This window comes from Oncorhynchus nerka, linkage group LG26, assembly GCF_034236695.1.
Source record: "Oncorhynchus nerka isolate Pitt River linkage group LG26, Oner_Uvic_2.0, whole genome shotgun sequence".
Lineage (NCBI taxonomy): Eukaryota > Metazoa > Chordata > Actinopteri > Salmoniformes > Salmonidae > Oncorhynchus > Oncorhynchus nerka.
The window spans coordinates 4,818,509-4,844,368 of record NC_088421.1 but is presented as its reverse complement, the minus strand read 5'-3'; the positions used below and the strand labels follow the sequence as shown (position 1 = coordinate 4,844,368).

Sequence of the window (25,860 nt, the reverse complement as noted above, 5' to 3'; positions counted from 1 at the left end):
GTATACCCAAAAGGCTCAGACTTGTTTGTTTCCATCTACACGGACACATGCTCTCACCTGCGGGTCAAACCAGGCAACTGCTTCTTTTGAGCTTTCGTTTATTTAGCAATAGCTAACTGTGAACTTTAACATCAGCTGTTTTGATTCTTTCATTTATCTTAATACATGTAAAGGAATTCTGGGATTACTAGTAGATGTAAAACCTGAGCTGTCAAGAGGTCGAGGAATGGACTAATTGGGCAAACTTAATAAATAAATCAACAAATGTAAAAAAGTGGGGGGTATCAAACATCATAGGGTCACCATCAAGTAATTCATTATATTCACCAATATCCAGCACTAATGTAATATTGTTGGAAATATGCCGCCCTTACATAAAACTATACACTATTATTCACGAATAATAATAATATTAATGAAATGTAAAATGGTTTGGGTTGTGACGTCCCAAGGATCCCGAATAGCACTGACCGTAAAGAAATGGGACTCTACTGATTGGATATTTCGTGAAAAGTCGTAACCCGAAAACCAGGAAGTGCAGTGTGAAGGTTGGCGCAGTAGCAGCGCAAACATGGGGGTGAAAATCGAGGTGTTTCGTGTGAGTACATAGGTTTGTTTCATCATAATGTCATGATTAATAGCATACACGAGGGTACAGTTTGTCGTTTGTAAGGGATCCTAGCCGCAACTGGAAAAAAGACTGCACGCGAAACGCTCTATATTGTTGTGGAAATAGCTACACGCTGATCGTTACAGTAGCTAACTTGCTAGCTATCCAGCCAGGTGGTCACGTAACATCATCCTCGTCAACACTGATGTTATTTTAAGGGACACACTCTTTTCACGCCACTTCGATAGTGATTTTCGTAGCAGTTTAGGAGAGCATTTTCGCTAACCCTTTTCCTAACCTTAACCTCCGTCTCCCAACCTGCTGTGTAAGTTCTCCTAAGTTAACCTGCTACGAAAAAGTAGGGAAATCAAACATTCAGGCTGCTACGCATGATTTGATTTGATCACCGAGGTCATGATTTGATCAGTGACGTTTTTTTTCCGGAGTTCCCAATTGTTTTGAAAGCGCCAACTGCCTGATTGTTGTCTGATGACTGTAGTGGTCAATTATACACAAATCAATGTAGCGATCTATTATACTGACTAACAAAGAGATGATAGTGACTTGATATAGATGTTTATTTTGTCTGTGTTCCTTTGTGATCAGATGATGCTGTATTTGTCCTTCCCTGTAACCATGTTCTGGATCTCCAACCAAGCAGAGTACTTTGAAGAATATATTGTGAAGAGAAAGGTTAGTGTTATCTTGATTGGTTGATTGATTCATTTAGTTTATTTCATGATTAAAGGTACATATAACTAAGGTTGCTTCAGCCGGAGACAACAGTCGCTACATACATGACAATTGTTGAGGTTAACACACGATAAAGCCCAATGGCTCATTCTTTCAGTGCTTTTAAACGTTTTATTAGATTGTGTAGACAGTCTGAGAAGGTTGACAGTACTGTCTGACAAACTAAAGCAAATTCTGACATTTTGTGTATGACCATGTCATAAGTCGTTTTTATCTGTTGTTCATTAATGTTAAACTTTACTTTCCTCTTTCATGGTGATCTCTTCTACTACCTTCAGAGGGAGATTTTCCCCCCCGATGAGAAGATGCATGTGAGTGTGTGAATAATGTCATGTTATTACGCCAACAGTTACACATTTTCTCTTGATTTAGGAACAATGAAGTATGACATATCAATGCCTACCAATAGTGACACTTTTGGAGGGTAACGATTTGAGATTAAAGGAATATCGCACTCCCAATACAATTTACCATAATATTTTGAGTGGAATAACCCTTTAAGAACTGTTTTGATTTGGTGTTGGATTGAAGGACTGGGGATGTTTTATTTGTTGTCAAAGTCTCTGTCCTCCATAATTGAAAATAAAATGAATAACTGTTTTGATTGACAATGGTAGATTATGACTGAACGATCTGTGTTACAGAGGAAAGAGCTGGAAGACTTCAAAGAGCGGATGCGAGACCGCAAGGAGCGGCGGCTACTGAAACGGATGGCCTTGGAGGAGGCTGAGAAGGAGTGATGAGGACAGTGCAGAGAGACAATTGGAGGAGGACGATGTCCCCAATGCCCAATCAGCTGCCTGTTTTTCTACTTGTTGTTCCACAGGAGGGGGGAGCAGTGTCACTGTCAGGCCCATGGGCTGGAACATGTGTTGCGTCACAAAAGGCACCCTATTACCTATTTAGTATACTACTTTGACCATGGCCCATAGGGCTCTGGTAAAACGTAGTGCACTGTATAGGATAAAGGGTGCCATTTGGGGTTGGAGGATTTCGTGGAGTATGTAGGCTATGCTATACACCGTTTGGGAGGGTGTGCTTGAGGGGGACCTTCAAGTTACCCCTTTGAACCGAATAGTCTTGCTGAAAATATTTTAATTAAATTCTTTATTTCACTGCAATCAAACTATGACTTTATTGCTGATGATCTGCTCTGTGATGGTGTTGTAAAACATTGAGTGTGTATGATTGTCTCAAAAAAAAATGTGTGATTGAAATTTGAGGACAGAAGCATATGGCTTGGAATATAATTTATTTTAATTTTTTAGAATACATGTCTTTTGTACATGGGTGTTTCAACATTGTTCTTCATTAAAGTTTAAATGTGTCTTTGCCTGTTTATTTAAAAAAAAAAATGTGATGACCATTCTGGTCTAGAAACAGTATGATGTCACAAAGCCCCTGTGTTGTGATTTGGACCATGCTGTGACATGTCATTTTATGGCTGAGTCGTGTTCAGTTGGGAGAAATCATTTAGAATCTGGCAGGTACTGGCTGAAATCATCCAATGAGGACAAATTTTTCGGTTCTGTGTCTTAAAACGTTTTGCTACGGTGTGCTCTAAAGAACACAACCCAGCCTACTGTATCTTCCCTCTAATACGTCAAGTTTTATAGGGGCCTCTGGAAACGGGACTATGGAGGCTAGTAGGCGGTTGGCAGCTCGCCTGCATACCATCACGGTGCTCGGGAAACACTTCTGGACGCACAACTTCTCCGTCTCCCTACTCTTGGATGAGCTGGGCAATGTACCACAAGTCACGGGGTTGATTTTCTGCAAAGTTCGCTTGCTTGATGGCTCCTTTACTGAGGAATCTCCAAGGTGGGGGGGGTACAGCTGAAATATGGTGTTGTGTCACCAACTCTAGTGAGCAAGTGAGCTTTTAGTTGAATCTAGTCATTCCTCACATCCTCTCACCTGAAAAAAATCAGGGAAGCAAGGACAGACTGCATTATAAGCGAACATACAAGATTTGACGAAAGACTTAAGATTCACCCACAGTTACAGAAATACTATTATCAAGTTGTGTGTGTAACCCACAGACTGGAAGTCCGGCACAACTCAGTGCAATGGGGAAAGATGTTTGAATTTGAGTGCCAAACTGCAGTCAACAGCTTGTCTGGAGTCCTGGGTGACTGCATATGTAGACTGTCAGTTCGCAAGGTCAGCTAACTTATAATAAATCGGTCTCTCCCTGCAAAACAGTGTGTGGAGTGTGTCCCAAATGGCTCCCTATATAGTGCACTACATGGGGAATAGGGTGTCATTTAGGATGCAAAATGGCAATTGTTACTAAATGAAGTAACATTTGATAAAATATCCCATCTAGGTAAAACAGCATACATAAAATGAGGTGTGTTGTGTTTTGAATCTTATTCAAATGTACTGAAGGAAAGTGAAATTATGAAAAATATTAAATAACCTGTTTTTCTCTTCATGCAGGACACAAAGGGAGGAAGGTCATACCAAAAGGTAAGTTTGAGAGGAGAGTAACCACTGTTCCACATGTTCATGGGCAAGCTCCCAACTTTTAGCATAGTAAGGGCTTGCTTACACTTATCCAGACCCTTTAGATTGGCAGACATGGAAGGTATAGATGCATGAATGTTTTTTTTTCTTCTGTAGTGCATCCCTTTTTCTCACAACTTCAGTAATAATATCTCCTCAATTTCCATGTTACTAGGTGGGTTATGTCGACCTCAACCTGTCTGAGTATGCAGGCTCTGGGTATGTGACCCGGCACTGCCTCCTAGAGGGGTATATGAACAAGGACAACAAGCTGGACAACTCCCTTCTCAAGGTCAGCCACAATTTTTTAGGTCCAAACGGGACCCTACTCCCTTTATAGTGCACTCCTTTAGTGCACTACATGGGGAGAATAGGAGAAGTAGATAAGTCCTCAGACAACACTGCTTAAGTCATCGTGAATGAACAAAAGGTGGGTGCTCTTAGAGAAATTGAAGTTTGCAGTTGGTGAGTACATTTTGTGAAAACTAAGTCTTGTAACAAAACCGATCCTGTATAACTTGTTGGATTCATTGGTTACCTGTCCAGGTGGGCCTACATATGCAGCTGCTCCAGGGAGACCCATGTTTCAGAGTGTGAGGACCTTATTAATAGCCTTGATCAACTATTATTCACTGATACGGTATTATGGATAAAATTTCACATAAATTACTACTATTCAACCATCTCTTCATTTATATTAATTTCCCAAATTTGATTTACATTATGCCGATCAGTCTTTGTCACTCTCCTGTTTTGTGCTTTCCTCAGTCCTACCCAGCATTCACTGCCAAATGGAACTTTATCATCTGAGAATGTTGAGCAGCCCAGAGAAAGCACCTCCAGTCACTCTGAGCCTGGTATGCTTGACCAGCCAGGGTTTGGACCTGTGCTACAAGACTGTCAACCTGCTGAGCTTTCCTGAGCGAATGCCTAGGCTTTAGCTAACACAACTCTTTAGGGCGTAGACTTGTGTGGTTAACCTAACAACCTCCGTTTAATATGGTTGTAGGCAAACACACCAACTCACAGAGATGCACCAATTCACTATCCTCATCAAACTGCAACCACCAAAGATCATTTGGCATTTGAAGTGAACCCCACAATGTTTTCAGGTTCCTCAGAGGACATCCTGAGAACCCTGAGAAGGCAGCTGGTGATGAAGGGGGGGCTGCTGCTTGATGCCATGCCCAGTCAGAACCCAGAGGCACAGGAGAGGGCCAGAGTTGTCAGCCAGTTGACTCGGGTCGGGAACACACGGGTGGATGCCCAGGATGTGGTTGAACATCTCTGTCTAGAGAGCTTGGGCTCAGTATTTGAGCTCCCTCCTCCCATGGAAGGTGCTTTGAACTTGATGCTGGTTTCAAGAACAGATTAATCCTAGCCTACTCAATAGCGAGTGCTAATGCTTAGTATCTATATCTATTACAGAAGCTGGACTTGCACTCTTTGTTGGCCAGGATGGCACCACAACCCTTGGTGTCACTCATATACAGAACAGGTAGCCTATTGGAGATGGATATCAACCGATCCTTGAATTGTTATATGTTGATTCTAATGTAATGAGATTCTGATTCTTAATTGGATTTCCAGTGATGCCCAACTCTGTCTCAACAGGGACTCCCATGCTGGAAGTGTTGAGAATGTCATCATAATGAAATAAATACGATGAAATAAAGATGTTTCTCAACCAAACCACAAGAAAATCTTATTTTCTTTGCTCCTACCCTGTACCAGAGACTTACTGTAAATGACAATGTTTTAATCCAAATTAAATCATGAAGAATATGAATAACACTTTAGTCAAATTGGAAACTCTTATTTACTTATTCATTTTGAGTGCATTTGAACACTTTCCTATCTTTAAAAAACGAAGCGGACATGACGTGGATGTTATGTTTACGTCAGCCAGTTAAATGTAATTGAAAAAAAAATCGACAACACGGAAGTGTCAAGATGGCTCCAAGCGGACTGAAGGCTGTAGTCGGAGAGAGTAAGTTAAGAAATGTGTTAATTTTATAACTCAAGTGTCTAATGTTCGACGTTCTGCGGTCGAAATAGTGCCTTTTTGATACCATCACGTTTTTAGTTTGTCACGAAAATTAATAACAGAAAACATCCAAACTACCTGGCTAGCGATGCATATCATTCGCCACTCAAGCAAGTTGCTTCCGAGTAATGCCTGGCCATGGGATATAGCTGGCTGTCATTAGGCTATTTAAAATGTAAATATTAAATGTGACTGGGAAGGGTATGCATCATCACTAGTAGTAGTATTTCAAGTAAGCTCTAAAACTTGTTTTGCTGACTTTAGAAAAGTTTGGTCATACGCACGTCCTTGAAAACAGGTGCTGGGCTAATGAACAATACTAGTAAAGAACAAGAAGGCCCGCACACTATTAAATATCCCAATTCACCGCTTTTTTTGACAACGTTTCGATCCGAAACGGATCTTCGTCAGGTCAAACAAACAAACCGAGTGCACACATACCAAAATATACACATCTCACCTCACCATTGCGGACATGACGCATGGTGGGTGCAAAAACAATTTGTTTATCGCTCATTTTGTAACAATGAGATGGATACATGTCGTAGTTCCAGAAAATAATATCTATTTACAAAACGACCAAGTAGGTGACTTGAAAGGCAAGAAGAAATGGTCTGATATCAAACTCCTGGTTCAGACCTCTAAGAGACATGGTACACAAACGGTGGATCCAATACAATTATCTTCTCATAGATTATCAGTATCTCCCCCCCAGGATTCTTAACATGTTCGATGGCAATGTATCCCAAAGAGCTAATGTTGTGAAGAGCCACCACATTGTCTAGAAAGGTAGTACGTGGCGCCGGTGGAATGTCAGACCTCACCACCATTTGACTGATGTTGGGAGTGTGTCTGAAGACTACCCACGGGGGTTCTTTAAACGTCTTTTCCAGTTGTGGATCAGTGCTCAAGATGTACCCGTTTTTGTTAATGATGTGATCGAACTGTTTACCAAGTGGGGAGTATTGACGGAAGCATTGAATGCGTTGGTCAGGAAGCCGGGGAGGTTTGGGCGTGAGGCTTTCATCCTGGGTCATATTTTTACAGCGTTCCCTTGTGGTTTGCTTATTTTATTATGGAAGCTATGATGGGAACAATAGGTCAAGTTGGGTGTAGCTAGTTGATTGTGGTCTGCCTTGTGATCAACCATACATGTGAAGGAAGACTATGTGTACCTACTACCTGTGTAAGTTGATGTTCCTTTAACTTTTACGACCCAGTTAGTTACTGTTTGACCCTGGCAAACAAACACCATCTGAAAAAACATAGATCAATTGGGTCAACTTTAAGAGATCTCTGTCAACTATGGAACCAGGAAGGAAAAAAAACAGATTCCAGAACCTAGACTACTGTTGTCTATTTCCAAATGTTTTGCCTCTTGCCAGGCCATCATTGTAAATAATAATTTGTTCTTAATTGACCCCCCCACCCCCCATGTAAACTAACTATAAAATAAACACCTCTACTCATTCTGAGTTATTGGACACATTTCAGTTTTGTTACTGTAATATTTCGTACTTCCTCTGTCTGTCTTTCCTCATCTCTTAAGAAATCCTGAATGGTGTAATCAAAAGTGTGAAGAAGGATGGAGAATGGAAGGTATTGTAAAAAATGTTGAGCGTGGCTCTGAAAAGATCCATGTCAAAAGACATGTCTAATGATCAATTGGATATTAATTGATAACGCCCATCTGTTTGTCCAGGTGCTCATTGTGGACCACATCAGCATGCGAATCCTGTCCTCCTGCTGCAAGATGTCAGATATCATGGCAGAGGGGGTGACTAGTAAGTGTTGGGATGGGATGGCCAGTGGGCTAGGCTAATTGTATTTGTCAATAACAATTTATTAGTTCAAGGGATACATCATTCTAAACGATATTCAGAGTAGACCTGGGTTCAAACAGTATTTGTTTTCTTTCAAATACTTAAGCTGCGCTCAACTGAGCTTGCCTGGTGCAATAGTTCCAAAAGTACAAACCCAACCCCTCCCACCTGACACTTGAGACACTCTTAATTAAACGCTATTTGAAAGAAGTAAATACTATTTGAACCCAGGTATGGGTTATAGTATGAGGAAGTGAGTGTCTGTGGAGGCGTTCTTCAGTTAGGATTGTACAGTCACTAACTGATCTTCCTTTTCCTCCCACAGTTGTGGAGGACATCAACAAGCGCAGGGAACCCATCTCCAGCCTGGAGGCCATTTATCTGATCTCTCCTTCAGAGAAGGTGAGAAGTGTGTTTCCCCTGCCATTCCCCATTTCACTATGTCATCAACTGCCATATCCTGTACTGCTGTAAAGTAATCTTCCACCTTTCATCTTCCTCTTTTTCTCTCTCTCACCTGTGTGTGTGTGTGTGTGGATGTTCTCAGTCGGTTCGTGCTCTCATCAATGACTTCAAAGAGATTGCTTTCACCTACAAAGCAGCGCACATCTTCTTCACAGACAGTAAGACCATTTGTTTTAAATTGTTATAAAACTTCAAAACTACTCTTCCCATGTCTGATAGAAAAAAATGTGGTGTCCTTCTGGTCATGTCTCTCTTGAAAGGAGATTCTAAATCTAATTGAGATTAACCTCGTAAAATGACAAAAAGCAGGAATATTTTTTTAAATAATACAATATAACTGTTAGTTTTGTGACAATCACCTATCCTGCAGACTGCCCAGATGCTCTTTTTGCTGAGATTGGGAGGTCCAGAGTTGCCAAAGTCATCAAGACTCTGAAGGAGATCAATGTGGCTTTCCTGCCATACGAGTCCCAGGTGGGTACCTACCTACCTACCTACCTACCTACCTACCTACCCTACAGCACCTTCTTTGAACTTTGCTCAACTCTGGTCGCATGGCCAAATTGCCAAAAGTCTCTCCCATTGCCATCTCCCATTGAAAACAACACATTTTCTGGTAGTTTGATCATTCTAAGGAGTATCCAGTGAAAATGCCCAGTAATTGTCGTCTCTCGCTCTCTCTCCCTCACGCCCTTCATCTCCCTTCTCTATTCTAGGTATTTTCCTTGGATGATCCCAGCTCCCTGCACTCATTCTACAGTCCAGTTGGAGAGGGGAATAAAGACAGAATGATGGAGACTCTGGCAGAGCAGATCGCCACCCTTTGTGACACCCTGAAGGAGTACCCTGCCATCCGCTACCGCAGGTACCTATACACACCATACCCTAACTTACAGACAGGTCTCATAAATACAGACATGCAAGTGCTACCAGAGGTTTCAGTGGGAATTGGATGTTCATCTGAGTAAATGGATACTTTTAGTCCTCCAGTAGTTGACGAAAGTAGCAACACCCCAAATAGATCGCGAATTGACACTTCAACGTCTTTTTCAACGCTCATCACACAGGTCTTGCATACAGAGCCTGTCTTCAATGGTCTTTTTGCACGTCTGTGTCTGTGCCGGTTCAGTCGCAAGTCACCCCTCTCTCTCTCTCTCTCTCTCTCTCTCTCGTTCTCTCCCTCCCTCTACCATAGCGGCCCTGAGGAGAATGCCAGGCTGGCTGAGGAGGTGTATCAGCGTCTGAACGCCCATAAAGCAGACAACCCCAGCATGGGAGAGGTGAGGAGACACCAACGCCTCGCCACCTCTCGCAATACACAACACTTCTTTACAGTACTAATAATACCAAGTCTGCTTGGCTCAATGACCGTTCACTCCCTGTAACTTCTATCGGCAACCATCAAATGCTTTGTCTTTATGATACTAGGCTAATGATATGATTATTGAAGCATTTTGAAAGTGTTACATCTATCGGAGTCTCTCATAGCTACTTCTACTTTCTCACTTGATTTCCTGTAAATTATATTTCACACTCTCTGCTGCTCGGCTACTTTTTCTCTCCTTTTCTGTCTTTCCTAGCTGGCATTTCCTTAAAGCCTGTGTTGGACTTCTGAAGGCATGTATTAATTCAATATAATTTACCTTTCTGCTCTTATCTTCTCCATGGTCTCTCTGCCTCAGTACCCAGCACAGTAATACCATTTTCACACTATCGTGCAGAACTGTACTGGCTCGGATATGTGTTTTTCACAACAAAATATCCACTGCGGTGGGTGCATAAGCAGGCCTGCGCAGTACAGTGTGAAAAGGGTATTAAAATACACATGGCATAGATATTTTCTTGTTTTTGTGGTTGTACTTTTAGAAAAAAATTCATGTGTGAAAGGCTGGTGTGGGAAAAAAAAACTCTTCTGAATGGGTCAAGTCTGATGGTGGCACTGACTAGGTGACTTGTTGGTAAAAACCTGTTACCCCAAAGCATTCCTGACATTCTATTGTAGAGCTAGAGGCAATATATTTGATATATAACAATATCCCCTGTCTGCCAAAGCACTGAAGGAGTTAACTGGTCATTTAAAAAGTGAAATTTTTAGGTATAATTTCTTGCTGACGTGAGATGTCTGATTCGTTTTCAGGGTCCTGACAAGGCCAGGTCACAGCTGTTGATTGTGGACCGTGGCTTTGACCCCATCTCTCCCATTCTGCATGAGCTGACTTTCCAGGCCATGGTCTATGACCTTCTGGACATCAAACAGGACATCTACAAGTAGGCTTAGTTTGGCAGCCTATTCCCAATATACTGCACTACTTTTGATGACCATATGGAAAATGCTATACAGACACTCCTGACCTGCAAAACAATACTTCATTTCAGAATTGGTTAAGATTAGCTTACTGGTCAGTTTTACATTTTGGTTAGTCGTGGTTACAGGTTAGGAGTATAACCTTTCTCCTACCACATTATTATTATTTGTGAATGTAGCTATATATAGTACTCATGTATAGTTACACATCATACCATGAGTAGAAGGTATCTGTTATCCCTGTATAACGGTTGTTGTTTTGTGTGCTCCAGTTATCAAACGATCCCTGTGTTATTGTGTGTTGTAGATATCAGACGACTGGGATCGGGGACTCGAAGGAGAAGGAGGTTCTCCTGGACGAAGACGATGATCTGTGGGTCCAGCTGAGACACATGCACATAGCTGACGTCACCAAGTAAGACACACGCTCATCAAGATTACATACGACTAGTGTTTTTAACGATTCTAACCTCAACTAATAAGAGATGACATGATCCAGAGTTGGAGGTAAGTTTAGTGTTGTATTCAGGAAGTGAATTGTAAAAATTCATATCATGAATTCTCTTTCTTGATTTGAACACTGAATTGACCCCAACCCTGGGTTCAGATGTTGATGCTCTTTGTTCATGTTCCAGGAAAGTGACAGAGCTGCTGCGTGTGTTCTGTGAGAGCAAGAGGATGTCCACTGATAAGGCCAATATCAAAGACCTGTCTCAGATGCTAAAGAAGATGCCACAGTACCAGAAGGAACTCAGCTTGGTTGGTATTCCTCGTCTTTCCATCTAAAATCAGTTGATTGTTTGAGACTGGCATTCATGTCTCTCCAGTGATCACCTACTGTCAGACTAAATGTCAACACATGTTCTATTCACATTTGGCAAAGATATGGTCCGTGTTCCAATGTCCATACTAGCAAACAGTAGGATTTTTACCTGCTATGCTGAAAGCTTAGTGCAAGTTTATCCTATTGTTCTCAGGAGTGAGCTGCACGTAAAAAAAAAGTGGATTTTACCCTCAAGGGGCGTGAGCCTGATTTAATTTAAATTAATAGGAGCGTATTACCCTCTGCAAATGTTGCGCATCCGGTGTAGCAGGCCACGTATAATGCATGCCCAATAAATGTTTTCATTCTACTGTGCCTTCAGAAAGTATTCACGCTCCTTGACTTTTTCCACATTTTGTTGTGTTACATCCTGAATTTAAAATGGATTCAATTTCGAATTCTTTTTTTTGTTGTCACTGGCCTATGCACAATACCACAATGTCAAAGTGGAATTATGTTTTTTTAGAAACTTTTACAAATGACTTAATAATGGAAAGCTGAAATGTCTTAAGTCAATAAGAATTCAACCCCTTGGTTATGGCAAGCCTAAATACATTCAGGAGTAAACATTTGCTTTGGTCACTTAATAAGTTGCATGGATTCACTCTGTGTAATGGTGTTTATCATGATTTTTGAATGACTACCTCATCTCTGTACCTCACACACAATTATCTGTCGAGCAGTGAATTTCAAACACAGATTCAACCACAAAGACCAGGGAAGTTATCCAATGCCTTGCATAAGAAAGGCCACCTGTTGGTAGATGGATTAATAAAAAATACAGACATTGAATATCCCTTTGAGCATGGTGGTTATTAATTACCCTTTGAATGGTGTGTCAATACACCCACTCACTGCAAAAATACAGGCGTCCTTCCTAACTCAGTTGCCGGAGAGGAAGGAAACTGGTCAGGGATTTCACCATGTTACATAGTTTAGTGGCTGTTATAGGACAACTAGTGATGGATCAACCCTTGTAGTTATACTCCACTATACTAACCTAATTGACAGAGTGAAATGAAGGAAGCCTGTACAGAATAAAAATATTCCAAAACATGCATCCTGTTTGGAACAAGGCAGGAAATTATTACTGCAAAAAAATTGGCAAACCAATTACCTTTTTGTCCTGAATACAAAGTGTTATGTTTGGGGAAAATCCAATGCAACATATTAGTGAATACTACTCTCCATATTCTCATGCATAGTGGTGGCTGCATCATGTTATGGATATGCTTGTAATCTTTGTGTGATTAACCTTTTTTTTAACTAGGCAAGTCGGTTACAAACAAATTCTTATTTACAATGACTGCCTACTGGGGAACAGTGGGCTTAACGGCCTTGTTTAGGAGCAGAACGTCACATTTTTGCCTCGTCAGCTCGGGGATTCGATCCAGCAATCTTTCGGTTACTGGCCCAGCTGTAACCACTAGGCTACCTGCCACCTCATCTTTAAGGACTGTGGAATTTTTCAGGATAAATGGAATGGTGCTAAGCACAGGCAACATCCTAGAGGAAAACCTGGTTCAGTCTGTTTCCACCAGACACTGGTAGATGAATTCAACTTTCAGCAGGACAATAACCTAAAACACAAGTCCAAATCTGCACAGGAGTTGCTTACCAAGAAGACCGTGAACGTTCCTGAGTGGCCGAGTTACAGTTTTGACTTAAATCGACATGGAAATCTATGTTAAGACCTGAAAAATGGTTGTCTAGCAATGATCAACAACCAATTTGACAGGACTTAAAGAATTTAGAAAAGAATGGGCAAATGTTGCACAATCCATGTGTGGAAAGCTCTTCGAGACTAACCCCAGAAAGACTATAATCACTGCTAAAGGTGCTTCTACAAATGATTGACTCACTCAGGGGTGTGAATGAGATACTGTGTTTAATTTTCCCTCAAATTTAAACAGTTCTTAAAAACGTTTGATTGTGTCATTATGGGTGAAGAACTGCAATTGAATCCATTTTGAATTCAGGCTGTAGCAACAAAGTGGAGTATCATGATAGTGTGATGACATCAACTTTTAGAAGTTAATAAGTAATGTGTTTATTTTGATTTGCAGTACTCCACTCACCTGCACCTGGCTGAGGCCTGCATGAAGAAATTCAAAGCCTCGGTGGACAAGCTGTGTGAGGTGGAACAGGTCAGTGTTGCAACAAAACACAAGTCCCAAATGGCACCCTATTCTCTATATAGTGCAATACTTTTGACCAAGACCCATAGGGATCTGATCACAAGTAGTGCACTATATAGGGAATAGGGTGGCGTCAAGCTCCCTCTCCCTCTCTTATGAAACCATATGCAAATGACCTGGCAGGTACACTCATGATACACCCAGGAGCATGCTTTTGATTCTCGGAAGTGTAAACACACCCTGTTTTTATTCAACCATTATTTAACCAGCAAGACCCTTGAGATGAATCATCTCTTTTTCAAGAGTGACCTATAGAATTTTAATGACATGTTTGTCTGTTCTTTGATTTTATATGTTTCTGTTCTGTGATGAATTTTTTTCCCCCTCATCTTTTCTGACATCCTCTAACATTCTTTCTACACTGAAATGTTTATCCTCATGATATCCTCATCTTCCTTGTTTTTCTATGCGCTGACACGGTCGGCAGGTGGCTCCTGGCTTACGGGTTAAGCGGGCATTGTGTCAAGAAGCAGAGTGCGGCTTGGTTGGGTTGTGTTTGGGAGAATGCACGGCTCTCAACCTTCGCCTCTCCCGAGTCCGTACACTGTGCCGTACAGGGATGAGACAAGACTACCACGAATTTGGGGTGAAAAGGGGGTAAAAAAAAAGTGTAGTGCACTATATAGGGAATAGGGTGCCATTTGACACGCTACCATAGTGTGACGCTGTCTGGCATCCTAGTGGGCATCCACTTCACTAATGTTGTGTAAAGGGCTTGAGACGAGACGTGTCGCACATCTCTATCAAGTGCCCCTCTCTGAACCTACAGTAATGTCATTTACTAGTCTTAAAGACCATTAATGTTGCTAGGCTGTTATTACTACTGGGAAACCCGTCCATCCAGAAATCTTACACCATCTTACACCAAGACATCGCAGACTAGAACCCCTTTCCCTTCCTGGTTCCCAGAGCAGCTCCTACTTTCTCCCTCAACACATTTACCCCGTCCCAAATGGCACCCAAGTCCCTATTTAGTGCATTACTAATAGCGTGCCATTTGGAACACATGCATTGTTTTGATCTTAATGATTCTAATAGCGCCACTCGGGTTTGTTTCTTAGTCTTTAACATGGTAGGTTTAGTGGTGGTAGGTTTAGTGGTCACTTGAGACGTACCCAGCATGTCCAGGAGTGGGGTAATCCGGGTCTGATTGTGGGACTAGGATCTGCAGTGTTAATGCACTGATGTGTGACGGATGCAGATGGGGGGGGACCTAAATGCATCATTCTCTGAGTGGTGTTGTCGATTTGTTGTTTTCCCCCGTATGTTTCCCAGGACCTGGCCATGGGGACTGATGTAGATGGGGAACCCCTGAAGGATGCCATGAAGAGCATCGTCCCGGTACTCCTCAACACCGACATTGACCCCTACGACAAGATCCGCATCATACTGCTCTATGTCTTCCACAAGAAGAAGGGTAGGTCAACAGATTTGCCTTGGCTGCATGATCCCAATGTTTGCTTTCTGTCAATGCATGGTCAAGATACACACAGTAGGTGCAGCAATATGAGCGTTTCTAATATGATAGGACACAGCTACTCTCCACCTGACTGCTATTGAAATGAAATGATAGCTTTCCTGAACAGCTCTATAAGATCAATTGACTTGATCACATTTTTTTGGTGTGTGTATATGTTTGTGGATGTTGGCCTGAGGAGCAGGTGGTGGTCTTTAAGTTGAGCGCTTGGCTCTACTCTGTAAATAATGATGGTCTCTAAGAATATGATGTGGTTACTGTTGATACTTGGGGGATGACAACAGGCTAGCTTAGGAAGCCGTTTTGATTAGTCTAACTTGATGAGTCGTCCCTCATTACGTTCTCCAGCTCTACTCTGTATAACGGTGGTCTCCTCACACACAGGCATTGGAGAAGAGAACCTGACCAAGTTAATCCAGCATGCCAACGTGCAGGCAAACAGCAACATCATCACCAACCTACAGCACCTGGGCTGCCCCGTCATCGCTGGGGTCAGTAGGGCTCTGTCTGTCCGTCTCTCCGCCGCTCTCTCTCGCTCTCACGTTTTTGGGCTGAATAAATGCCTCTCTTTACAGTGAAGCCTTTTTTCCCCTTGTTATATTTTGAAGGATGTGAAATGTTGTGTTTCAGGCTCTCAATGCAGGGAAAACACTGCCTGAGAAGAAAGAGCGCAAGGAGAGTACGTACCAGCTCTCCCGATGGACACCCACCATCAAAGACGTGATGGAGGTATGGAGGAGGACAAGGATAGACAGTGTGGTTTGAGGAAGTTGGACCTGCTTTGAAATGGGCCTGGGGCTTTCCCACCCAGACCCGACCCTTTCACAAACTGACCCGGGACAACTAGACCCGTTCCATATAGACTTGGTCAGATCCAGGTCCGATCCGAGTGCAGGAAGCAGCAGAAAAGTACATTTTTAAGATACTTTATTAACCGGAGCTGATAAAGCATGAGCGAGAGGTGCCGCTCTAGCAGGGACCGTGCTGTTTGTGTACTGTGAGAGTGAGGGAGGAACACCAAGCAGACTCGTGCTATTTATTTCATTTTTATTTTATTTAACTAGGCCAGTCAGTTAAGAAAATGTTCTTATTTACAATGATGGCCTAGGAACAGTGGGTTAACTGCCTTGTTCAGGGGCAGAACAACAGATTTTTACCTTGTCAGCTCGGGGATTCGATCTAGAAACCTTTCGGTTACTGGCCCAACGTGCGAACCACTAGGCTTCCTGCCACCCCATATACCTGTGACACTTTTTGAATTCTGGATCGGGTCTCAGGTATTTTAGTACAGGTGGATCCGTCAACAGCTGACTGACGACAGGACGGTTGGGCATTAGTGCAGTTGAGTCCGTTTCGGCGATAACATGGACTCTAAACAAAGTGATTAAACTTTGTTGCTCCTTGTTGAAACAAGCAACTAAACAAGCAACCCCCCCCCCCCCCACACACACACACACACACACACACAATGCAGCAGCACACATAGAAATAGATTGACTAGAAGTGGCTTGGAACCTATAACCCTGGCAATTTGACTGGTAAACTCATGGGTACACTCACAATGGCTCCCTAATATAGACCCAATCGGTATATTCGATAGAGAGGCGCAACCCTGCCCGTCTGTGGGGAAGACAACCTGTGGTTACCCCAGTGGCTCACAGCAAAAACTTGACCTTTTTCAACCACAATGTCCTTGTTTTAGTCAATTACAAAACTACATTTTAAGAAAAGTACATGTGTAAAGATGACTTTTCAACATTGCCTGCTCTCTGGCCTTCTCACGACTTAGAAAAACGTAAGGCTTCCCAGATCCCCCTTTTCTGTCATGGCGGTGCTAGCTAGCAGCCACTTGAGTGAGTGCTACCTACCGACCGGAACATTAAGCTAGCCAAGGCCAACAACACAAACAAACAGACTATACAAGTAGTGAGTAGAGTTCCAAACGGACTGTACTTAGCAAGTTAAATGTGTTACCTGTGATGATGTTTTCCACACACATAGCTAGCTACGTGTAGCCAACTTGGACATCTACGTGTAGCCTACTTGGACATCTACTCGGACATCTTCCCACTTGGACATCGCCTGAAGCCACAAGGCTCTTCTCACAGGCTCTGTTTCCCTATGTGGGAGCACTGCAAACCATAGATCAGGATTTTTGACCTGGCTACATGTACATTGAACAACACAGCAGATTTTCTGCATGTTTTGTTGTTTCTGTATAACAAAAAAAATCTATGATGAAGTTGCCTCTTACAATGCGGCTCAACAGGAAATAATGTTGTTTTTCCCCAACTTGTGGGTGTGGTCGAGAGGAATTCCTTATTACATGAAAACCGACTGGGACTATTGTGAGGCATTTGGCTAGCAAATTACTGTCATCCAAAAATTCAAATTCTGACCAACCATGTCTGTCTATTTTTCCAGAATGCCATAGAGGACAAGCTGGACAAGAAGCAGTGGCCATTCATCTCTGAGCCTGCCCCCATCAACACCATGCAGACGACTGTCAGGTGTGTATACTCTATACATCACTTGGAGGGAGGGGGGCGGAGAAGGGGCATGGCCTTATCGGATGCAGATGGGTCACATACGTTAACACTTTAATCTCAGATGTAATCTTTAAAATAGAGCATTGGCGTAGTTTAAGTGGGCTGGAGAGGTGAAAAGTTAGTTGATCCAAGCTGCCATTAGACAGCCTGTGAATAATCTACCAGGAGTTATTTTTAGTTTGTTGATATAGTTTGTTTGTGTTGTACAGTGCATTTGGCAAGTATTCAGACCCCTTGACTTTTTCCACATTTTGTTACGTTACAGCCTTAATATGTTGTTTTTTTCCTTTATTTAACTAGGCAAGTCAGTTGAGAACAAATTCGTATTTTCAATGACTTGCCTAGGAACAGTGGGTTAACTGCCTTGTTCAGGGGCACAGATTTTTACCTTGTTAGCTCGGGGATTTGGTCTTGCAACATTTCGGTTACTAGTCCAACACTCTAACCACTAGGCTACCTGCCCCCCAATATTTAAAAAAATCCTCATCAATCTACACACAATACCCCATAAGGACAAAGCAAAACCAGGTTTTTAGAAATGTTTGCTAATTTATATATGTTTTTTGTAAAATAATTATTTATATAAGTATTCAGACCTTTTACTATTAGACTTGAAATTGAGCTCAGGTGCATCCTGTTTCCATTGATCATCCTTGATGTTTCTACAACTTGATTTGAGTCCACCTGTGGTCAATTTGGTTGATTGGACATGACATGGAAAGGCACACACCTGTCTATATATACACCAGTGCATGTCAGAAGAAAAACCAAGCCATGAAGTTGAAGGAATTGTCCATAGAGCTCTGAGACAGGATCTGGGAAAGGGTACCAAAAATTATCCGTAGCATTGAAGGTCCCCAAGAGCACAGTGGCCTCCATCATTCTTAAATGGAAGAAGTTTGGAACCACCAAGACTCTTCCTAGAGCTGGTCGTCTGGCCTAACTGAGCAAATTGGGGAGAAGGGTGACCAAAAACCCGATTCTGACAGAGCTCCAGAGTTCCTGTGTGGAGATGGGAGAACCTTCCAAAAGGACAACCATCTCTGCAGCACTCCACCAATCAGGTCTTTATGGTAGCGTGGCCAGACGGAAGCCACTCCTCAGTAAAAGGCACATGACAGCCCGCTTGGAGTTTGCCAAAGGCACCTAAAGGACACAGACCAAGAGAAACAAGATTCTCTGGTGAAACCAAGATTGAACACTTTGTCCTGAATGCCAAGTGTCACGTCTGGAGGAAACCTGGCACCCAAAGGTGAAGCATGGTGGTGGCAGCATCATGCTGTGGGGAGGTTTTTCAGTGGCAGGGACTGGGAAACTAGTCAGGATTGGGGGAAAGATGAACAGAGCAAAGTACAGAGAGAGCATTGATGTAAACCTGCTCAGGACCTCAGACTGGGGCAACGGTTCACCTTCCAACAGGACAACGACACTAAGCACACTGCCAAGACAACGTAGGAGTGGCTTCGGGACCAGTCTCTGAATGTGCTTGAGTGGCCCAGCCAGAGTCCGGACTTGAACCCGATCGAACATCTCTGGATTCTTGTGTAAATATGATATTTCAGTTTTTATATATATCACACTTTTGCTAACATTTCTAAATTGTTTTCCTTATATGGTATTGTGTGTGTAAATAACAATTTCATCCATTTTAGAATAAGGCTGTAACGTAACAAAATGTGGAAAAAGTCAAGGGATCTGAATACTTTCCGAATGCACTGCTCATCTGAAGGCACTTCCGGGCTTGGTAATCTGTGTGTTTACTAATTAATGGACAATGCAGTGGTGTCCCAAATGGCACCTTATTCCCTCTATATTATGCACTACTTTTGACCAGAGCCCTGGTTGAAAGTTGTGCGCCGTATATAGAATAGGGTGCCATTTGGGATGTACACAGACTTCCTTGTTCAGAGCAAAGCTCTTTTTGAGGCCAGGGTTTAAATTCTTGATAAAATCTTTCTATACACAGGCGTATCATCATGGTTGCGTCCTAAATGGCACACTATTCCCTTTTATGGTGTCCTACTTTGGACCAGGACCCATGGGGCATTGGTCAAAAGTAGAACACTATGTAAAATGGGGTCCCATTTGGGACGCACCCATGAAGAAATATGTTATATAGCAAGGACATCAACAGCTTAATGGAATACAAACGTGTTCACATCTGGAGATGTAACTTTAAACATGTCAACATCCGGCAGCTGTTCTTTTAGCTTTATAACTATATCCCCTGTGCTTTTGTTCTCATCCCACTGATGTTGTGCATTAGCCTACTGTACCAGACCCATACTCATTTTACATTGTAGAATAATAGTGAAGACATCAAAACTATGAAATGACACATATGGAATCAAGTAGTAACCCAAAAAATGTTAAACAAATCAAAATATATTTCATACTTGTGATTCTTCAAAGTAGTCACCCTTTGCCTTGATGACAGCTTTGCACACTCTTGGCATTCTTTCAACCAACTTCACCTGGAATGCTTTTCCAACTGTCTTGAAGGAGTTCCCACATATGCTGAGCACTTGTTGGCTGCTTTTTCTTCACTCTGCGGTCCAACTCATCCCAAACCATCTCAATTTGCTTGAGGTCGAGTGATTGTGAAGGCCAGGTTCATCACTCTTCTCAATGGTCAAATTCCCCGTACAGAGCCTGGAGGTGTGTTGGGTCATTGTCCTGTTGAAAAACAAACGATAGTCCCACTGAGAGCAAACCAGATTGGATGGTGTATCGCTGCAGAATGCTGTGGTAGCCATGCTGGTTAAGTGTGTCTTGAATTTTAAATAAATCGCAGGCAGTGTCACCAGCAAAGCACCATCATACCTCCTCCTCCATGCTTCACAGTGGGAACCACACATGCGGAGATCATCCGTTCACCTACTCTGCATCTCACAAAGAAACGGAGGTTGGAACTAAAAATGTCAAATTTGGACTCATCAGACCAAAGGACAGATTTCCACTGGTCTAATGTCCATTGCTCGTGTTTCTTGGCCCAAGCAAGTCTCTTCTTATTATTGGTGTCCTTTAGTAGTGGTTTCTTGGCAGAAATTCGACCATGAAAGCCTGATTCACGCAGTCTCCTCTGAACAGTTGATGTTGAGATGTCTGCTACTTGAACTCTGAAGCATTTATTTGAGCTGCCATTTCTGAGGCAGGTAACTCTAATGATCTTATCCTCTGCATCAGAGGTAACTCTTGGTCTTTTTTTCCTGTGGCTGTCCCCACGAGAGCCAGTTCCATCATAGTGCTTGATCGTTTCTGCGACTGCACTTGAAGAAATTGTAAAAATATTTACATTTTCCAAATTGACTGACCGATGTCTTCAAGTATTGATGGACTGTCGTTTCTCTTGCTTATTTGAGCTGTTCTTGCCATAATATGGACTGTATCTTTTACCAAATAGGGCCATCTTCTGTATACCACCCCTATCTTATCACAACACGACTAATTGGCTTAAACACATTAAGAAGGAAAGAAATTCTACAAATGAACTTTTAACAAGGCACACCTGTTAATTGAAATGCGTTCCAGGTGACTACCTCATGAAGCTGGTTGAGAGAATGCCAAGAGTGTGCAAAGTTGTCAAGGCAAAGGGTGGCTACTTTGAAGAATCTCAAATATAAATAATAGTTTTTTTATTTAAAAAAAAACTTGAATGAGTAAGTGTCTGGTACTGTATATGTTGATCATATTTAATATATCTCCATCACACCCCTTAATCTTGGATTATTCACATAGTACATCTACATAGCCCTTCATTGATTATCCCATACATATGATACACTGTAATATACAATGTTCTATTTAATTCTGTGCATTATCCATGGCCAGCCATCTTGTCAAATCATATTATCTTGAGGCTTTATACCTCCCATGGTATCTATTATATAATCAGAAAATATAGTGTGATAATTTACACCATAACCATGTATTGATTTAAGATCCATAATTGTTGGTAATGGAGATATAATTATGATCGTTGGAGAACTACATAATGACTAATGTACAGTACATCACAGGAGGCTGGTGAGTGGAGTGAATGGAATTTGATCAAACACATTAAAATCAATTTGTTATCGTTCCATGTATCCCGTTCGAGCCATTTACTATGAACCCACCCTTTCCATTTAAAGTGCCACCAGCCACCACCGATGTACGTTTTATTTTACCGCAAATCATTTCTACATAATTAGAAATGTACATGTTTTCTTATGTTTGTATCATACTGCAGCAGTGCTCGGTTCGGACAGTGGCACAAGAACAAGTCTCCAACGGAGTATCGTTCCGGCCCTCGGCTCATCATCTTCATGATCGGAGGCGTGTCCCACTCTGAGATGCGCTCCGCCTACGAGGTCACTCGAGCTACCGACGGAAAATGGGAGGTCCTGATTGGTAGGAACACAATAGTTGGACTCAAACTTAATACTGTACACGTTTGTATTTTATTTAACCTTATCTTTAACCAGGCAAGCCAGTTGAGTTTTTATTTTATTTACAATGACGACACACCATGTACACTCGTTTGGAATTCCCCTGTTGGTGGTGCGAAAAGATCCTACAGTGCCTTCAGAAAGTATTCACACCCCTTGACTTGTTACAGCCTGAATAGATTACATGGATTTTTTTTTTTTCTCTGGACACAATACCCTATAATGACAAGGTGAAAAACACGTTTTCAGACATTTTTGCAAATGTATTTGAAGGTGAAATGTATAGAAATATCAAATTTACGTAGGTATTCACACCCCTGAGTCAATACTTTGAAGAAGCACCTTACACCTCTGGGTATGTCTCTAAGAGCTTTCTATACCTGGATTGTGCAACATTTGTCCGCTTTTCCTTTCTAAATTATTTCGGCTCTGTCAAATTGGTTGTTGATCATTGCTCAACAACCAAACCATTTTCAGACCTTGCCATAGATTTTCAATTAGATTTACGTCAAAACTGTAACTCGGCCACTCAGGAACATTCACTGTCTTGGTAAACAACTCGTGTAGATTATCCCTTGTGTTTTAGGTTATTGTCCTGCTGTCAAGTTGAAACAGACTGAACCAGGTTTTACACTAGGATTTTGCCTCCTGTTAGCTCCATTCCATTTATTTTTTATTCTGAGAAACACCCCAGTCCTGAACTATTGCATACAATACCCATAACATGATGCAGCCACAACTATGCTTGAAAATATGGAGAGTGGTACTCCGTAATATGTTGTATTGGATTTTCCCCCAAACAACACTAAGACCAAAAGTGAATTGCTTTGCCACATTTTTTGCAACATTACTTTAGTGCCTCGTTGTAAACAGGATGCATGATTTGGAATATTTGTATTCTGTACAGGCTTCCTTCTTTTCACTCTGTCACTCTGTCTAGGTTAGTATTTTGGAGCAACTATACTGAACAAAAATATAAACGCAACATGTTGGTCCCATATTTCATGAGTTGAAATAGAAGATCCCATACATTTTCCATATGCACAAAAAGCTTATTTTGCTTACATTTTGTGCACAAATTTGTTTACATCCCTGTTAGTGAGCATTTCTCGTTTGCCAAGATGATCCATCCACCTGACAGGTGTGGCATATCAAGAAGCTGATTAAACAGCATGATTATTACACAGGAGTGCCTTGTGCTTGGGACAATAAAATGCCACTATAATGTGCAGTTTTGTCACACAACACAATGTCTCAAGTTTTGAAGGAGAGTGCAGTTGAAATGCTGACTGCAGGAATGTCCACCAGAGCTGTTGCTAGATCATTTAATGATAATTTCTCTACCATAAGCCGCCTATGTCGTTTTAGAGAATTTGTCAGTACGTCCAACCTGCCTCACAACCGCAGACCATGTGTAACCACGCCAGGACCTCCATATCTGGCTTCTTTACCTGCGTTATTGTCTCAGACCAGCCACCGGGACAGCTGATGAAACTGACAAGTATTTATGTCTCTAATAAAGCCCTTTTGTGGGGAATAACTCATTCTGATTAGCTGGGCCTGGCTCCTCAGTGCGCCCAAGCACAGTCATGATTTCCTAATATGAACTGTATCTCAGTAAAATCTTTGAAATTGTTGCGTTTATTTTTAATCAGCATATACAATATTGTTGATCCATCCCCAATTGTATCCTATCACAGCCATTTAAACTCTAACTATTTTAGTCACCATTGGCCTCATGGTGAAATTCCTTCCTCTGCGGCAACTGAGTTAGGAAGGACGCCTTTATCTTTGTAGTGATACACTATCCAAACTGTTATTAATAACTTCAACATGCTCAAAAGGATATTATTCAATGTCTGCTTTTATTTCTTTTTTTAAACTAATAGGTGCCTTTCTTTGCAAGGCATTGGAAAACTTCCCTGGTCATTTTGGTTGAATCTGTGTTTGAAATTCACTGCTTGAATGAGGGACTTTAAAGATAATTGTATGTGTGAGGTACAGAGATGAGGTAGTCATTAAAAAAAACATGTTAAACACTATTTCACACAAAGTGAGTCCATGCAACTTATTACTTGACTTGTATAGCACATTTTTACTCCTGAACTTATTTAGGCTTTCCATAACAAATTGTTTGAATACTTGACTCAAGACATTTCAGCTTAAATGTTTTTATTAATTTGTAAGCATTTCAAAAAAACAATTCCACTTTAACATTATGGAGTATTTTGTGTGTGTGTGTAGGCCAGTGACGACAAATCTCTGAATTCAGGCTGTAACAACAAAATGTGGGAAAAGTCAATACTTTCTGAAGGCACTGTATATCCCCCAGAGTCTGTCTGTCTCCATACATTTTTATCATGAATCTTCACAATGAATGTAAGCGTCTTCGGGTTTCAGAAAAGCGCAATATAATTAGTATTAATACTCCTGTGTTGTCGTTTCCCCTCCTCTCTATAGGTTCGTCTCACATTGTCACTCCCACCAGCTTCCTAAATGACCTGAAGAAGCTGGATCTGGTTTAAACTCCTGAAAACTAGATACAACCCTCCCTTCTCTCCTCAGGCCTGGTAGGGAGATGGTCTGAGTCTGCTGGGAGAATGTCTTTGAACACAAACCTGGATTCAAATTGCTCTTGTTTTGAGGGTTTTGATTTAAGCCTGCCGGGAGTGCCAGATCAGTGGTGTTTTCACTTTTTAGGACTATTCCAGTGGTTCTATTGGATTAGACAAGTTCAATTAAGCACAGTTAAAAAATAAAACAAATACTATTTGAACCCAGGTCTGCTGTTAACTGAGGGGTTCATCATGAGATGCTTGAGTACTCGTCTGTTGCAGGGTTTGAGATGACTAAAACAAAGTGCCTTTTAAAAAAAAGATGTATTCATCATTAAAGGACAGTATCTTATGATTCTCAATATTTTATTGAATTTTCTTATTTGAATTATGCTTGAATTAAAACATTATGTACATATTAATGTAATGCTGTGATCGACATTTTTTGCTCTGAATATTTAATTAAAACAGTCCTTATATTATGAAGATTATTTGAATCTGTGTCTTCTACTGTAATTGCGTTATAAATATGGGCTGCATATCAACATTCTAAAGTGGCTTCCTCTCCTTTTGTCCTCACTGCTGATGAATGAAATTATATAAAGAGCAGTGGCCTCTTTAGACTATTGAGATGTAACCTGTGTTGGGACCATTAAATACTTGTGTGCCTTTCCTGAGTTACATTTGTTTTCATCTGTCTAAATGTCTTTACTACTGTAGTGTCTTTCTCTGAAATCATGCACTTTCATAATAATATAGGTTTTTATAAAGGAAGGGATGATGTGTGGTTGTTAGGGCCTTTGATGTCTTTGTATTTTAGTCCAAATTATGAATAAACAAAATGCATTTTTCTCTTTGTCATGTGTTCTTGCTGCCAAGAGAATCCTTGGTGTTGAAGCCAGGAGAAATCAACATAGTACTAGTCTGGGTACCGGGTGCAGATTAATCCTGGGAAAACACTTTCAGTTGAGATTATTTTTAGTCCTGGACTAGGCATAATCTGTGTCTGGGAAACCATCCCTATTTTGATTGTATACATGAATTCTAATGTCCATTTCTATGGCAATAAAGCATGCGTTATGTATTGTAGCATGCATTCTAATTTCTATGGCTTTCACAATCGATGCTGAAGGTCTTAGTTTAATGTAATTGATATTGACCACCAGCCTGTTTAGGATTGGAGGCCTTATGGCACTGAGCTTAATTACTTATGCATCCTTATCCTCACTTCTTAAATACTGCATTATGTCTCAGTCTAAATAGCAAATATTTGTCCCACTTTTTTTTTTAAAGAAAGTGTTTTAATGTGTATAGACG

The 25,860-nt window shown here is 41.4% G+C and overlaps 3 protein-coding genes across 4 annotated transcripts; all 3 read left to right on the top strand.

Annotated features, from left to right (window-relative positions):
- Positions 1-490: 490 nt before the first annotated feature.
- LOC115110101 (protein PET100 homolog, mitochondrial) lies at positions 491-2,690 on the top strand. The gene is made up of 4 exons (XM_029635463.2): positions 491-598; positions 1,217-1,303; positions 1,642-1,674; positions 2,008-2,690. Exons 1-4 carry the CDS (start codon positions 572-574, stop codon positions 2,101-2,103), a joined length of 243 nt encoding a protein of 80 aa, XP_029491323.1. The 5' UTR covers positions 491-571; the 3' UTR covers positions 2,104-2,690.
- Positions 2,691-2,770: 80 nt separating this feature from the next.
- LOC135564640 (EEIG family member 2-like) lies at positions 2,771-5,549 on the top strand. The gene is made up of 8 exons (XM_065010020.1): positions 2,771-3,184; positions 3,406-3,526; positions 3,806-3,835; positions 4,047-4,163; positions 4,418-4,464; positions 4,640-4,728; positions 4,984-5,208; positions 5,300-5,549. Exons 1-8 carry the CDS (start codon positions 3,000-3,002, stop codon positions 5,371-5,373), a joined length of 888 nt encoding a protein of 295 aa, XP_064866092.1. The 5' UTR covers positions 2,771-2,999; the 3' UTR covers positions 5,374-5,549.
- A 226-nt stretch (positions 5,550-5,775) lies between these two features.
- Positions 5,776-25,394, top strand: stxbp2 (syntaxin binding protein 2). Of its 2 annotated transcripts, none has more exons than XM_029635433.2 (18): positions 5,776-5,861; positions 7,468-7,517; positions 7,621-7,702; positions 8,067-8,143; positions 8,289-8,364; positions 8,577-8,680; positions 8,923-9,071; positions 9,402-9,486; positions 10,344-10,474; positions 10,819-10,926; positions 11,147-11,270; positions 13,401-13,481; positions 14,808-14,949; positions 15,394-15,500; positions 15,640-15,738; positions 17,434-17,519; positions 21,793-21,950; positions 24,449-25,394. In XM_029635433.2, exons 1-18 carry the CDS (start codon positions 5,825-5,827, stop codon positions 24,511-24,513), a joined length of 1,761 nt encoding a protein of 586 aa, XP_029491293.1. In that variant the 5' UTR covers positions 5,776-5,824; the 3' UTR covers positions 24,514-25,394. The 2 variants fall into 2 exon arrangements, with proteins under 2 accessions (XP_029491293.1, XP_029491292.1); XM_029635432.2 differs by having other exon boundaries at positions 21,790-21,950.
- Positions 25,395-25,860: the final 466 nt, after the last annotated feature.

Excerpts from the sequence above, each read along its gene's own strand:
- LOC135564640 (XM_065010020.1), top strand. The coding sequence starts at position 3,000 with ATGGAGGCTAGTAGGCGGTTGGCAGCTCGCCTGCATACCATCACGGTG. Across the intron at positions 3,836-4,046 it reads GAGGAAGGTCATACCAAAAG|GTGGGTTATGTCGACCTCAA; the intron begins GTAAGTTTGAGA and ends CCATGTTACTAG. Across the intron at positions 4,465-4,639 it reads GGAGACCCATGTTTCAGAGT|TCCTACCCAGCATTCACTGC; the intron begins GTGAGGACCTTA and ends TGCTTTCCTCAG.
- stxbp2 (XM_029635432.2), top strand. The coding sequence starts at position 5,825 with ATGGCTCCAAGCGGACTGAAGGCTGTAGTCGGAGAGA. Across the intron at positions 8,144-8,288 it reads TGATCTCTCCTTCAGAGAAG|TCGGTTCGTGCTCTCATCAA; the intron begins GTGAGAAGTGTG and ends GGATGTTCTCAG. Across the intron at positions 8,365-8,576 it reads GCACATCTTCTTCACAGACA|ACTGCCCAGATGCTCTTTTT; the intron begins GTAAGACCATTT and ends CCTATCCTGCAG.
- LOC115110101 (XM_029635463.2), top strand. The coding sequence starts at position 572 with ATGGGGGTGAAAATCGAGGTGTTTCGT. Across the intron at positions 599-1,216 it reads TGAAAATCGAGGTGTTTCGT|ATGATGCTGTATTTGTCCTT; the intron begins GTGAGTACATAG and ends CTTTGTGATCAG. Across the intron at positions 1,675-2,007 it reads CCCCCGATGAGAAGATGCAT|AGGAAAGAGCTGGAAGACTT; the intron begins GTGAGTGTGTGA and ends TCTGTGTTACAG.